Here is a 16,280-nt window from a genome sequence, read left to right as displayed (position 1 = left end):
GATGCCTGCCAGGTTTTGCTTTGCAACAGGTGATCGTATCATTTACTGCTAGAGGGATTATAGGAGATGCAAGTTCAAAAAGGAAAAGTGATGAGTTCGGGGTTTTTTGTCAGCTTTTTGTGAGACTTTAATTAAATAAAATACAATTCACCTATATTTAAAGTGATGAGTTTTGATCAATGATTACAGTTGTATAACCAACCCTTGTGCTCCATTGCAGTCTACTTCCCCTCCCCCCCGCCCCCAATCAGCACCAGGAAACTACTCTTTTCATTCTATCACTGTAGTTTTGCCATTTCTACAAACTCACATAAATATAGTCATATTCCATGTTGTTGTTTGGAGGGCTTTTTTGTTTGTTTTGGGGGATTATTTTTAGTTTGGCTTCCTCTACTTAGTATAATGCTTTTGTAATTCATCCATCTGTTATATTTTATCAGTAGTTCTTTTTTCTTGTTTAGTAAGTTTTCATTGTATGATATGCCATGACTTGGGTCATTTCCAGTTTGGTCCTATTATGAATAATTTTGCTGTGACCATTAGTGTATAAATGTCAAAAGCAAGTGTGTAGACACATTTCATTCCTCTTTCACAAGAACGCTCCACATCCCTGCCCGTACTCAAGATTCTAAGTCTTTTTTTTTATTTTAAGCATTCAATTCGGTGTGTATTCATATATTTGCATTTCTTTATTTTTTGTCCAATGATATTAGGAATAATTTTGGGTTTTTGACAGTTATATATGTTCTGGGTGCCTATTTAAATCTTTTGCCTATTTTTATTTGGGGTTGTTTGTTTACTTAGTAATAAGTTGAAAGAGTTCTTTATATATTCAGGATACTAGCCCTTTAATACATCTAGTTCTGCAACTGTTTTCTCCTAGTATATGACTTGCTTTTCAATTCCTCCAAGTATCTTTAATTTTTATAAAAATTAGTTTATTATCTTTTTCTTTCATGGTTCATGCATTTTATGGTCCATCTAGGAAGTCAATTTATATTTCTTAAAGGTCTAAAGTATCTCTCCTGTGTTTTCTTCAAGAAGTTTTACAGTTTTATGTCTTAAATTTGGGTCCATGTTCAATTTTCAATATTAATTTTTATATACGGTGTAAAGTAAAGGTCAAAATTCACTTTTTTTCTGGATGTCCAATTTTTCCAACACCAACTGTTGAAAAGGCTATCTTATTTTCCCCATTGAATTACTTTGATTCCTTTGTCAGAATAAACTGACCATATATGTGTTCACACATTTCTGGACTCTATTCTGTTTCATTGATTTATGTCTATCTTTATGCTGACAGCACACTGTCTTGATCACTGTAGCTTTCTAGCAAGGAATGAAATTAGGTGGTATAAGCTCTCCAACCTTGTTCATCATTTCCCATACCATTTGGTTACATTGAATCCTGTGCATTTCCATATAAATTGACAACTCAGCTTGCCAATTTCTTTCTAAAAAGCCTGCTAAGATTTCATTGGGATTATGTTAAATCTACAGGTCAATTTGGGAAAAATTGACATTTTAAGAACATCAGATCTTCCAGTGTATGAACATGGCATAACTTTCCATTTAGTTGAGTCTTTATCATTTTCCTCAACAATATTTTATAGGTTTTGGTGTGCAAGACTTGCATGTGCATCATTAAATTTACTGTTGTATTTCATATTTTTGATGCAAATGCTATTATTTGTTCCATTTCAGTTTCCAATTGTTTGTTACTACAACAGAAAAATACAATTATTTTTATACGTTAACCTTCTATACTGCAATCTTCCTAAGCTTATTAGTTTTACTTGCTTTTTGGTAGATTCATTAGGATTTTTTATCTAGACAATAGTGTCATCTGCAAATTGAGTCTTACTTCTTCCTCTCCAATCCATATAAGTTTTATTTCATTTTCCTGACCTACTACAGTAAATTGTTGACCAGAAGAAGTTGGAGCAAACATCTTTGCCTCATTCCTTATGTTAAGTAGAAAGCATTCAGTCTTTATAATTAAAACAAAATTAAGAGTGATGTTAGCTATATTTTACTTACAGATGCTCTTTATCAGTTTTAGGATGTCTCTCATGTTCCTAGGTTGCTAAGAACTTTTATCAGGAATGTGTGTTCAATTTTGTCAAATGAATTTCTGCAGCTATTGAGATGGTCATATGATTTTTCTTTTTAAGCTCTTAATATGGTGAATCATATTGATTGATTTTCAAATGTTGATCCAACTTTGTAATCCTCAGATAAACCCTGCTTGATCATGGGGAATTATTCTTTTAGAATTATTTTAGATTATGTTTGCTAGCATTTTGTAAATGGCTTTTGGATCTACATTCATAAGAAATATTGGTTTATATTTTTCGTAGTGTTGTTTTCCAGTTTTGGTATTGGGCTACTGCTAGCCTCATGAAATAGATTGGGAAGTATTCCCATCACATAATTTCTGAAGCGTTTACATAATCAATGAAATAGAAAATAAAAATACTCTAGAAAAAAGTCGGTGAAACCCAAAACTGATTCTTTGGAAAGGTTAATAAAGTTGACAATACTCTAAGAAGGTTGAACAAGAAAAAAAGAGAGAAGAAACAAATAAAATGATGAATAAAGAAGGGGACATAACTATAGATCCTATAGACATTAAAAGAGTAATATGGGAATAATCTGAACAACTTAAAACAATAAATTTGATAACATATTAAATGAACTGAATGGAGGAATGTTTTCAAAGGTTTATTTTAGCATCCCTTTTTTTTTCTTACTTTGAAGTTAATTTGCCCTTGCGTTTCATGTTTCTTAAGGTGAAAACTTAGATTATTGACTTGAGATCTTTCTTCTTTACTAATATAAGCAATTCATATTATAAATTTCCTTCCAGGCACTACTTTAATTGTATCCCATACATTTTGATATGTTGTGTCTCAATTTTCATTGTTTAAAATATTCTTACTTATTTTATTTTTAATCCAATGATTATTTAAAAGTATGTTCTTTAATTTGCAAATATTTGGGAGTTTTCAAGATCTCTTTTCTGTTATTGTCATCTAGTTCTGTATTGGTCTGAAAAACGTAATTTGTATTTTTTAGTCCTTTTGAATACATAGAGATTTGTTTTTTGTCTCAGAATTGTATCCATTTTGATTAACATGTGTCTTTGAAAACAAGGTGTGTTATGTTTTGGCACCATTGGATAAATCTTCTATAAAAGTCAATTATCTTTAATGATTTTTATGTCTGCATGTTTTCTCAATACCTGAGGGTGTTGAGCTATACCTGTGATCTATTTCTTCTTTCAGTTCTCTCGGGTTTTGATTCATGTATTTTGTAGCAGTGATATTAGGTGTATGCTCATTTAAGATGAATCTACCTTTTTGAAAAGTTGATGCCTTTATCATTATGAAGCATCCCTGTTTATCCATGATAATGTTCCTTGTTCTGAAGTGTACTTTTTATCATATTCATATAGCTATTCTGTCTTTCTTCTGATTGGTGTTTTTGTGGTCGTATACATTTTTAAACATTATCATTTATTCCATCTCTTTTTAAAAATAGTTTAATGTTTATCTTAATGCTTCCGCCTCTTAATTCAAGTATTTAAATCATTTCCACTTAATGCAATTATCAGTCTGAATGGGTTAAGTCTACATTTTGCTATTTGCTTTATATTTGCCCTATCTGCTCTTACCTTCATTTTTCTTCTTTTTCTACCTCACTTTGGACTGAGTAATTTTTTATAATTACGTTTTATATTCACTTTGACTTCTTATCTCTACTTATTTATTTTATATTTTTGTCTCTAGGGATATACATCTTTAACTTTTCATAATGTACCTTAAAGTAATGTTTTAACACTTTACATTTAACATAAGAAACTTGCAAGGGTAAACCTCTAATTTTCTTTCTTATCTTTATGCTATTGTTGTCATATATTTTACTTCTATATATTATATATCCCACAATATAATCTTATGATTTTGATTTAAATAATCAATTGTTTTTTCAAAAGGAGAAAAAACTTATTTTCTGTTTTTCTATATGCATATCAATTCCAGTGCTCTTTATTCCTTTGGATACATCCAAATTTCTATTATTTCTAGTATTTCAGGTCTGCTGACAATGACTCTTTCAATTTTTTTTACCAAGAAGTCTCTACGTTTCCTTCATTTTTCAAAGTTATTGTTTCTGAGTATATAATCCTAAATCCTGTTTTTTAGCAATTTGATTATGTTGTCTTTTTGTAGTCACCTTATATTCATTTCTCAGGGGGTTAGTTGGACTTGAATCTGTGGGATTGCAGACTTCATCAAAGTTGGAAAATTTCCAGCCATTATATCTTTAAAATTTTGTTTGTTTGTTTTTCATCCCCATTGTCTCCTTCTGGAACTCATTATGTATGTGTTGGACCACATGATATTTTCCCACAGCTCACTGAAATTCTGTTTATTCTTTCATTCTTCTTTTTTCTATATTCTTCATTTTTGTTAGTATCTATTGTTAGGTGTTCAAATTCACTGATTTTTTTTTCTTCTGTAGTATCTAATCTGTTATTAATCCAGTTGCTAGTCTTTTTTCATTTCAAATATGTATCTTTCATCTTTAACTTTCCTTTTGTATCTTTTTATATCTTTCATTTCTCTCCTCCTTATATTCACATTTTTCATTTATCCTTGAGAATATTTATTTATAATATTTATAAATATTGGTTTTTGTAAGGTAGTTTTTTGCTAATTCCATCATTTGTTTTATTTCAAGATCATGCTTACTGGTTGATTTTTTTTCCTGGTTATGAACTATATTTTCTTGCTTCTTTGCGTGACTGGTGATTTTTATTTGGATGCCAGATGTTGTACATTTTTTCATTGTTGCACATTAGATTTTGTTGTATTCCTTTAAAGAGAGTTGAACTTTATCCTGGCTATCAGGTTAGTTACTCACCAATCACTTGAATCCTTTTGATGCTTGCTTTTAAATTTATTAGGGAAGGTCCAGAGCAGCTTTAATCTAGGAATCACTTAGCCCTACTACTAAGGTGCCAAATACATTGAGAACACTACCCAGTGCATTACTATCTGTTCACTCTGGCTATTGGGAATATGAATTATTCCAAGCTTTCTGTGGACCCTAGGAATTTTTCAGCCTCAGGCTTTCCAATTATTTTTTCTCGAACCATGTAGAAATTCATTCCATGCATGCACAGATCAGTACTTAGCCAACGACTCAATGGAACCCTTCTGCATATCTCTGGAATTTTCTCTCTAACTTCCTTCTTTTGGGACACATATTCTACTTGTCTTCCATAAATTCTAATTGCCTCAGCTTCTCCAAACTCTATGCTGTTTCTCAATTCAGCTATAGTTTGGGGCTTTATTTGGGTTTCCCCTCTTTGGGTTGCAGACTAGACTGCCTTTATGTTCTAACTCATTTGTTTTCCTTCTCTCAAAAATCACAGTCCTTCGCTTCCTGTTATCCAATGTTTGAAAACAGTTATTTCTTGGTTTTTATTTCTGTATGTGTTTTGTTTTTAGTTTTATAGTTTACCAGATTAGAAGAGGAGGAGATAAACCAGTAAGTGCTCTAAAAACTAAAACTGTTTAAAAAGAAGGAATATTCTTTAGTGCCTAGTGCAACACAAAGGTCAAGTAAGATTAGGGCTGAACTGTGTCCATTAAATTTAAGAACAATAAATAAGGGCATTTTTGATATTAGTGAGAGCCATTCCAGTTGATCACATTGGACTGAGAAATACTGGAACATAATGACCAAGTGTGGCCTGTTTGACTCCATGGTAGTACCCTATAGAGATGTAAACTATTATTTTCTACTGAGTCAGCACACATGTAGACCCTGTAACCATTCTTACATATATGATAAAATATCTGAATACATTCGTCTAGAATACACCGATCTAGAGGAAAACAAGAGTATTGGTGACTGTTCAAGGAAGCGAAGATACATGACTTCAGTTAGACATGTGATTAAATTTAAAACTGGACAGGATGCTCATTTTTCCATTGCCAATAGCAATATTAAGTTTGAAGGTCCATAGAGCTACATTTTTGGAAACAAAACAAAATTTCTCAAGAGTTCCAAAGATTTTTGATGAGTATGAACAACATTTTAAGTTTCTATGACTGACATTTTGCATTTTCAACCTCAAATCCAAGCATCTGCCCCATCGCTTGACTCATGAATAAGTTGTACATAAACTTAAGAGGGTTCCATGTTATCTACAAAATCCTATGATGTGGCCAAACTCTAATGAAACTCCTGAAATTGAAGCTGATGCTTAATGTTCAGGATGTAAATCAGGATAGAATGTAGACCAAGTTATTTTTAAGCATTTGTATGTTTGATTCCATCATATTTACTGATCATTGAATAAACATTATGTTGACTGAAGTCGATCGAAATATTTTGATTACTTTGAACCACTGTTAAAAATCTAAATTTCTGAATAGCTAGACACTTCATAATTATGAATAATTACAAAAAAATTCATACAGCCCTCAGAAATATTTATAAGCATGTATCCTACTATTTAAAAATCTTGGATGATTATAATCTAAATGAACAGTGATTTGAGATTTATAGCTTTCATTTCTTTGTGTCATGGATAATTTCTCTGTGCTGAGGTGTGAGCACACACATCATCTGAGCTTTTATTGAACTAGAATACAAAGCCTACCATCTTTCACTAGCAGGGGAATAGTGCATAAATCTTCTATTGCTAAACAAACATTACATCTAATTATGATTTACATTTCATGTTGACTATAGTACTGTCTAAACATATGGTTAATGGTCTCTTTTATTCTCTACTATAACTTCCTGAATAAACTCCCTGATTTGGAAAGGTCCCAATGTCTATCTGTACTGTTGACTAGTCTTTAAGTATTAATGCTTTCGTTTTATAATAATAAATTTGTAGCAGACATTTCATATTTTAGTTAAAGTCTAAAGACAGTTATTTTAGTTAATAAAGTCTAAGACATCTATTTTAGTTAAGTATCTCTATCTCATAAAACAATTTTTGAAGTTATTGCATGATTATAGTTTCCATAACATATAATTTTCTCTTTCTGATTATGGTCAGTTTTGTTTAAATGAGTCAAGGAAAAATTATTTAAAGGAATAAGTCAGTCATCCTTATTTTGAATTCTCATTCTACATCTGATGTTCTATAAGGACGAGTTACTTGGGGGGATGGCGGTTGTTTGTTCTATGCTTTGGAAACTATAGCCATGTTTGTAGTATAATACATAATCACATTTAAGATCTTTGAGTTTAAAATACCTTTTAGGAGCATCCCCTACTGCAGGCCTTTTTACTGGATAGCAGTGCAGACAGAAAAATACTGAACCAGAAAGACACCAAAAATAAGGCCAGGTGATATTTTAATATCAGAATCTGGGAAAATATTTCACCAAACATTTCGACAGGGAAGAGATAATAGATGGAAAGCTGGTGATTGTACATCACAGCCTGGAAAGTGTTGTCCCATAAGTAAACTGCTGGCAGGAGCAGAAGCAGGAATAGCCCTAGTAGTAGTGGGTATAAGAATTAAGCTGAGCAATGAAAGTGTGAGAAATGTAAAGTGAGATCCAGCCAGACTTGGATCTGGAAATTTGGCAAGTTGTTATGCATCTGAGTATGCCACAGAGCTGTAGATCTGAGAAGGATAATTAATAGAAAGTCACCAAAAAGAGGTTATAGACTAAGTACAAAGCCTGTATGGTGGCAAACGCAGACACAGAGACAGGTGGTACTCACTTGGGAGACAGAAACCACACTAGTTGTTTAAACAGGGAAAGTAGAATGTAAAGAATTGTTAACCGGTAAAAAGGATAAAAGAGGGATATAAAATGTCCTGAAGTAGTAGGTACAAAAGAGTAGCTACTACTTCCAGGGTGAGGGGTGGTGGACAATAAAGGAACCAAGGGCTAGGGGAAGGCATCCCCCTGCCCCCCACTCCCAACAAGGCTTAGGTTCAGACATAGTTGGAAAGAATGTGGCTGCTACAGGAATGCATAGCCTGCTGGTGGTAAAACACAAACAATAATAATAACACACAAAACTTGCCAGAGTTTGTGGGCAAGTGTTGGTCTGTAGATGCTACCCATCATTGCTGGAGGTTATGGGTCTGCTGGAGCTACTTAGAAGCAGCCTGTTGTGGACAGAGCTTGTGTGCAGACCTAAGCAGCCTAGGGGAGAGAGTGGCCTGATGGCATAGCTAGAATTCTTTCTGGGCCTCTGGGCTCCCATGCTAAAACAATTAAATAATAATGATGGCAATAGTAATGAAGACCCAGAACCCAGAACAGAAATGTCCTTTCCGTCACTATGGCCTTCTAATGAATAAGCCTAATGTTCTGCTACCTGGCCAGGGAGAGGTGTCCACAGGGTCTAACTGCATATCACAAAGCAGGGCAAGGAGGAGTGAGTTTAGAGCTCAGAGGCAGCAGAGTAATCACTGGCACAGCTGATCTGTGAAAATGATGTATTCCAAGACCTTAAATAACATTTAGAAATCCACTTGAATTTTAATTAAAATGCAAGGAACTATGAGCTGTAAATCAGAAACAGAGAGCCTTAAGCAATAGGAGACGAAGAGACATGTGGATGAACAGCAATTGAAGATTGCTGATGAGATGAGATAAGAAATTATTGAAAAGAAGCTAAAAATGCAGCAGTGTAATTAAAATAAGTATTGGTGGTATATGCATACAACAGAATTTTCATGGTGTAGAATGGAAGGACAAAATGAAGAACAAATTTGAGAGGCAGATAGGGAACGACTACAGAAAACAGTAGTATATTATTGATTTGGCAGACAGACAAAAATGATGTACTTTAAGAATTATAAGTGATCCTGAAGAAGAATATTGATAAATTAGAACAGAAGTAAAAATCAAAAACAAATTTGAAGAAATAGCACTGAATTAAAGAACAGTTTTATTCTCAAACTGAAAGAACTCACATGTTCCAGTAAATTAATTTTTAAAAAGACTCAAGCTTTTAAAAATTCTAGCAAAACTTGGCATCATTTTATTTTTTTTTTTAATTTTTTATGTTTTTAAATTTTTTAACATCTTTTTGGAATATAATTGCTTTACAACGGTGTAGTAGTTTCTGCTTTATAAAAAAGTGAATCAGCTATATGTATACATATAACCCCATATCTCCTCCCTCTTAAAAAAAAAAGTAGCTGCTTAAACATGAATATCAGAAGGAAAACAAAAAGATATCTTTAATTAGTAGCTTGATCCCCTTCTGTGCTAGTTTCCTTTTCCCAGAAATGCATTTTGTACTGTTTTGTTAGTTGAGTTTTAAGTGTCTCAGGAGGTGGTGGATCTGGCACTTCCTTGCAGCATATTTCACAGCCTAATAATCTTAATAGCTCATACTCTGGAATGTGTTTAATCCAGTCTTATTTGTTTGTATAGGTTAAAATTTTCCAAGGGCCTCTCATCACCCTAGCAATAGGAATTTTTTAATGGTCTCATCACTTTTAATTGCCTAAACCTTTTTTTTTTTTTTTTTTTTTTTTGCGGTACGCGGGCCTCTCACTGTTGTGGCCTCTCCCGTTGTGGAGCACAGGCTCCAGTAGGGAAGCCCCTACCTTTTTTTTTAGTGTTTAAAATAAAAGGTTTGGAATGATCATTAAAAAAAAAAATTCTAGCAAAATTTCAAATTACATATATAAAAGAGAAAATCCTATGCATATCTAGGAAGAAGAAAAAAGTTACCAGCAAGCACCTCAGATTGGGCTTTTCTGCAACCTAACTCTAAAACACAACATCCTAGATATCACTTCTCTCTAAATTCTCCCTGGCTTCCCCACATCTGGTTTGGTGCTTTTTATACGTTCTCATAGCATAGCATTTTGCATTTTCCCTATTTATCATGCTTATTCCACTGTGTTATATTTTTGTGTTTACTTATATTTATGTACATTAGATTGTAAGGTATGTCTCTATACAATAAATGCTATAAAAATGAAATGATAAGGTAAAATGGCTTTTGTTCTAAAGTTCAATCTTTGAAGTAAGAAGTATTTGAAGAAAACCTACACCTAACTCCTGCTCACCACAAAGACAGAGAAACACAGTTTCTTCTTATTCAATAGCTTTATGGTTTCTGGACACTCATATATTTTAGTAATGCAGGAAGCAATTTTAACATTATGTTCACTGATGTTTCCCAAGCGACTGAACTAGAACAGTACAAAGCATGTAACAGACACATGATTAATATGTGCTTAATGGAAGCAAGAAACATTAGGATTAAAATTTTAAAATATTGCCCATGAAATGATGTTAATCATTGCTGTTTTTTATCTCCTCCATAGCCTTGTAACTGCAGCTCGGTGGGATCCTTGGATTTCCAGTGCAATTTAAACACGGGCAATGCAACTGTCGTCCCAAATTCTCTGGGCAAAATGTACAGAGTGCAATCGAGGCCACTGGAGCTACCCTCACTGCAATCCCTGTGACTGCTTCTTGCCAGGACTGATGACTCAACCTGTGATTTAGAGACTAAAAAATGCTCCTGTACTGATAAGACTGGGCAGTGTACTTGTAAGGTAAGTGCTGCATACCGAAATTCAGTAAGGAAAAACCTTACTCAGTTCTATTTCCATTGCTCAGCTTTAACCTCATTCAGTTATTTTATTCCTGCATCTATTAGCCAAACAGACAGACAAATGAAAATTCATTGCCAGCACAGTTTTTTTTCTAGCATACAGATAAGCACTGATTTTTTTTTTTTTGCGGTACGCGGGCTCTCACTGTTGTGGCCTCTCCCATTGTGGAGCACAGGCTCCAGGACATGGCAGGCTCAGCGGCCATGGCTCACGGGCCCAGCCGCTCCGCGGCATGTGGGATTCTTCCCGGACCGGGACCACGAACCCGTGTCCCCTGCATCAGCAGGCGGACTCTCAACCACTGCGCCACCAGGGAAGCCCTAGCACTGATTTTTAAGAACTGATTTTCAACCAAAACCCAACATATTTTTCTAGCTCATATAAATGATATATTTTCGACAGTAAAGTTCAGTTTGTCTTTACATATTCACTTTGCTTCAACAAGAATAATGTGGGAGAGAAAAAAAAGTTCTCTTAAGCATCATCAGAGAAAATCACAGCTAAATGATAAGGTTGATTTAAAAAAAAATTTCTCCTCAAATTAATCCGCAATCACTGTACACTGAAAAATATATTTACTGCTGTGAAAGTTCAGTAAAACTTCATCACGTATAAGCAGTGACATTACAAACAGTGACTATATGCAAATTTCAGTCCTCATTAATATTGTTAAATGACATAGGAAAACAGCCAATTAAAAAGGGTAAGAAGGGCTTCCCTGGTGGTGCAGTGGTTAAGAATCCGCCTGCCAACACAGGGGACATGGGTTTGAGCCCTGGTCCGGGAAGATCCCACATGCCGCGGAGCAACTAAGCCCATGTGCCACAACTGCTGAGCCTGTGCTATAGAGCCCGTGAGCCACAACTACTGAGCCTGCGCTCTAGAGCCCATGAGCCACAACTACTGAAGCCCACAAGCCTAGAGCCCATGCTCTGCAACAAGAGAAGCCACCACAATGAGAAGCCCGCGCACTGCAACGAAGAGTAGCCCCCACTCGCTGCAACTAGAGAAAGCCCACGTGCAGCAACAAAGAGCCAACGCAGCCAAAAATAAATAAAAATAAAATAAATTTTTTTTAAAAAAAAAAGGTTAAGAAGGATTTTTTTCTCCCTTAGATATTTCTGGAAAATCAGTCCCAGGATAAATGCAGTAAAGACTGTATCAGAAGTATCTTTACAAGAAAAAGTCTGTGCAAAGAGAGTCAGAGGAAACAGAAAGATGAAATCTAGGGAGTGGTTGTTAAGAGTCTTGACAATTTAGGAAAATGGAAGGTTCTGCCATTAAAAGTCCTAGACAAAGCACAAAGTATGATGCTGCATTATTACATATTATAATTATGATTATACATTATACTTAATACATGCTATATGTGTGTATATACAGTAGTCAATAATAATTATATAAATCGATCGTTTAACATATTGCCTGTTTTTTACAGCTTTGCATCACACCACTGTCTAGGAATCAATGTTTTTATTTTGCTTTCAAAATTCTCATGACTCTTTCATATTCCTCACAGTGGAATAATGGGAAATGTGCTGCCTAAATTTAAAAAACAATATACAATATCCTTAGTAATGCATGCATTTATAAATAAAGCATTTTTTTAGACCCATGCCATGCTAACAAAGAGATTAACTACATATGCTATTTGGGACGTGAGTCTGATATTCAGCATTCTTTTATTTTTTGTTTCATTGTCTTTAACACGTGCTCCTCTTATTCATTCTTGAGTTTATTTCTCTCACCATGTCACCGTATGAACTCTGGGGATCTCTCATCTTTCTTCAGGTGAATGTGGAAGGCGTCCGCTGTGACAGGTGCCGGCTTGGCAAATTCGGACTTGAGGCCAAGAACCCACTTGGCTGCAGCAGCTGTTATTGCTTCGGCGCCACTACTCAGTGCTCTGAAGCAAAAGGCCTGATCCATACGTGGGTGAGTAAGGAACTGCTGAGCCATGTAATGGTATAATGTTAGCTCCTGCTGGCGTCTTTTAGCCAGGCACTGAGAGGTAGGAGGAAATGGCAAAACATTTAAGTAACCTTTTCCCCTGCGCACGTTTAGAACGGGTAGAGGGGCCGTGTGCCATTAGACAGTTGGAGTAAATATCGTTTTTATCCTGCCTTTAAAAGAGTTCATTTATTGCGGATAAGGAAATATAGATGCCGAGTGAAAAAGGAAAACATTATGAGGGAAATGTTACGTTTGGGGATGGGAAGAAGCTGCCCTCTGAAGAGCAACGGCACCAGAGCGGGAAGATAGATGTGTGTTCATGCAGTAATGAAAACCAGAACTTGCGCATTTAGTCCAACCAGGCTTAGAGAATCATCACTCTTTAGGGTGGAAAAAAGTTCATTTTTGCCTTAATTTTCCTTTAACTCTTCCTACTTTTAAACTCTACTTATTGTTAGTGTAAAAGACCAGTTTTCACAGATGTTGTGGATTTCACTATGCAAATAAGTCAGAAGGGTTTATCCCCTCTCCTACCTGTTCATTGTGCACGAGTTCTGTTTCTCATGAGAACACTTCATCAGAAGGGGGTGGGGCTGCAGATAGACATGCAGTCTAAAACTCTTTTTCTTTAACATCTTTATTAGAGTATAATTGCTTTACAATGGTGTGTTAGTTTCTGCTTTATAACAAAGTAAATCAGCTATACATATACATATATCCCCATATCTCCTCACTCTTGTATCTCCCTCCCACCCTCCCTGTCCCACCCCTCTAGGTGGTCTCAAAGCGCAGAGCTGATCTCCCTGTGCTATGCGGCTGCTTCCCACTGTCTATTTTACATTTGGTAGTGTATATAAGTCCATGCCACGCTCTCACTTCGTCCCAGCTTCCCTGTGTCCTCAAATCCATTCTCTACGTCTGCGTCTTTATTCCTGTCCTGCCCCTAGGTTCTTCAGAACCACTTTTTTTTTTTTTTTTTTTAGATTCCACATATATGTGTTAGCATATGGTATTTGTTTTTCTCTTTCTGACTTACTTCACTCTGTGTGACAGACTCTAGGTCCATCCACGTCACTACAAATAACTCAATTTCATTTCTTTTTATGACTGAGTAATATTCCATTGTATATATGTGCCACATCTTCTTTATCCATTCATCTGTCGATGGACACCTAGGTTGCTTCCATGTCCTGCCTGTTGTAAATAGAGCCTCAATGAACATTGTGGTATATGACTCTTTTTGAATTATGGTTTTCTCAGGGTATATGCCCAGTAGTGGGACTGATGGGTCGTACGGTAATTCTATTTTTAGTTTTTTAAGGAACCTCCATACTGTTCTCCGTAGTGGCTGTATCAATTTACATTCCCAGCAACAGTGCAAGAGGGTTCCCTTTTCTCCACACCCTCTCCAGCATTTATTGTTTGTAGATTTTTTGATGATGGCCATTCTGACTGGTGTGAGGTAGTATCTCATTGTAGTTTTGATTTGCATTTCTCTAATGATTAGTGATGTTGAGCATCCTTTCATGTGTTTGTTGGCAAGCTGTGTGTCTTCTTTGGAGAAATGTCTCTTTAGGTCTTCTGCCCATTTTGGGATTGGGTTGTTTGTTTTTCTGATATTGAGTTGCATGAGCTGCTTGTAAATTTGGGAGGTTAAGTTTAAAGGAGGCCTCCAAAGACTTAAACTCAGCCCCCTGCTGTGTTTTAACCCCATGCAGGTGACTCTGAAGCCTGAGCAGACCATTCTGCCCCTGGTGGATGAGGCGCTGCAGCACACAACTACCAGAGGCATCATTTTTCAACATCCAGAGATTGTTGCACACATGGATCTGGTGAGACAAGATCTCCATTTGGAACCTTTTTATTGGAAACTTCCAGAACAATTTGAAGGAAAGAAGGTAAGGCCAAGAACTTTGAAGTCACATGAGAACAAAATAAAATGTTTTTAGAATAATGCTATTTGGAGATTTATCTAACTCATCATTCTTCATTCTGTTTTATCAGTTGATGGCCTATGGGGGCAAACTCAAGTACACAATCTATTTTGAGGCTCGGGAAGAGACAGGTTTCTCTACGTATAACCCACAAGTTATCATTCGAGGTGGGACTCCTAGTCATGTGAGAATTATCATCAGGCATATGGCTGCTCCTCTAATTGGCCAGTTGACAAGACATGAAATTGAAATGACAGAGGTAAGGTGGTTACTTGTTGGGTACCAACCAGGATGCCAATGGATTTGCACTCGGTTTCGGCAAAGTGGTTTCTTTTCTTGTTAACAGAAAAAATGGAAATATTATGGTGATGATCCTCGAATCAGTAGAACCGTGACCCGTGAAGACTTCTTGGATGTACTATATGATATCCATTATATTCTTATCAAGGCTACCTATGGAAATATCATGAGACAAAGCAGGTAAACTATAATGAATATCCAAGTTAATTTCTTATTCTAGAGTCTATAAGAGAGATCAGTAAGACATCAGACAAGAAAGATTTAAAAGTTTGCTTTGGGAGTGTGATGATAGAAGACTAGTCAAGGATGGCGTCCAGGTCATCTGGTGGAAATTACTGCCATTCCCCCCAAAAGGGAAACAGAATCAGAAGCAAGATTAAGGGGAAAAATTGAATTGATCTTTGACATGGTGAATTTTAGATGTCAGGCAGAAGTTCGGGAGAAGATGTCCTACAGGGTAGAGAGAATTCACTGCTGTGCTATAAATAGGTTGCAAGATTGCTGAGAAGGTATCCTCCTTCAACCGTCAGGGGAACCAGGCAGGGCCAAGTTGGTCCTGTCTCTCCCAGCCATATGCATTCTCATCTGTTCACCCCAGCGTGCCATACTATATTGCCATTTTCCCTGTGCCTTATGATGTGAAAAGACTGGGAATCACATTGAATAGGAAAGTACACGGAACAAGAACAAGAATGAATGTCATGAAAGCCAAAGGATGAGAATCCTATAAGGGAGTAGGGATGGTTTTTTCGTACGACCCAAAGAGGACGATTAAAAGGAGACTCTTTGAAACTGACACTTAGGATCACACTGGTGACATTCATAATACCAGTTTTAGTGAAGTTCTGGGGCAGAAATAGTCTCAAGGTTTTGAGGAATGAATGGGATGCAATGAACCTAATATTATGAATGTAGACTATTGTTCTCCATGAACAAAATCATAAAAAGGGAGGAATGAGGTCGTGTCAAAAGTCAAGGGAGGATTGTTTAATCGGAGAGAGAAGTAAGCATGTTTATATACCATGGGGCTGGGGAAGGGGAGGAATTAGTAGCAAGATATAAATTTTAAAATGATAGAATAAAGAGAAAATAAACAATGAAGAAGCCAGGATTCTTCAACATCATGAGTATACATGAGTATACTTGAGGTCATGTGCCTCAAGTATAAGGGAAAACTTATCCAATGAGATAAAATGAGGAACTGCACAGATGTAGCTAAATGTATGCCATGGAGACAGAAAGTTGAGCTGAGTTCATACACATAGTCTCAACTTCTCCGGCATATTAGCTTCTCTGTTGTGTCTATAAGAATATGAAATCGATAGATGTTTAGAAATAAACTTATATAACAAAATAGTAGATCAGTGCAGGACAACAAAAGAAAACAAAATTATGAACCCTCTCATTGACAAACCAATGAATATCAAAATACCATGTTTCACTTCGTCCCAGCATGGACT

At 35.7% G+C, this 16,280-nt stretch overlaps 1 protein-coding gene across 1 annotated transcript in view; it reads left to right on the top strand.

Annotated features, from left to right (window-relative positions):
• LAMA2 (laminin subunit alpha 2) overlaps window positions 1–16,280 on the top strand; it is a 613,890-nt gene that overhangs the window by 408,777 nt on the left and 188,833 nt on the right. The window contains 8 exon segments of the mRNA XM_032650802.1: window positions 10,340–10,388; window positions 10,391–10,423; window positions 10,426–10,497; window positions 10,500–10,573; window positions 12,425–12,568; window positions 14,305–14,484; window positions 14,591–14,779; window positions 14,867–15,000. Of these exon segments, the coding sequence (XP_032506693.1) occupies window positions 10,340–10,388; window positions 10,391–10,423; window positions 10,426–10,497; window positions 10,500–10,573; window positions 12,425–12,568; window positions 14,305–14,484; window positions 14,591–14,779; window positions 14,867–15,000 (875 nt within the window).

This window comes from Phocoena sinus, chromosome 12, assembly GCF_008692025.1.
Source record: "Phocoena sinus isolate mPhoSin1 chromosome 12, mPhoSin1.pri, whole genome shotgun sequence".
Lineage (NCBI taxonomy): Eukaryota > Metazoa > Chordata > Mammalia > Artiodactyla > Phocoenidae > Phocoena > Phocoena sinus.
This window is presented reverse-complemented; position numbering and strand designations above follow the sequence as displayed.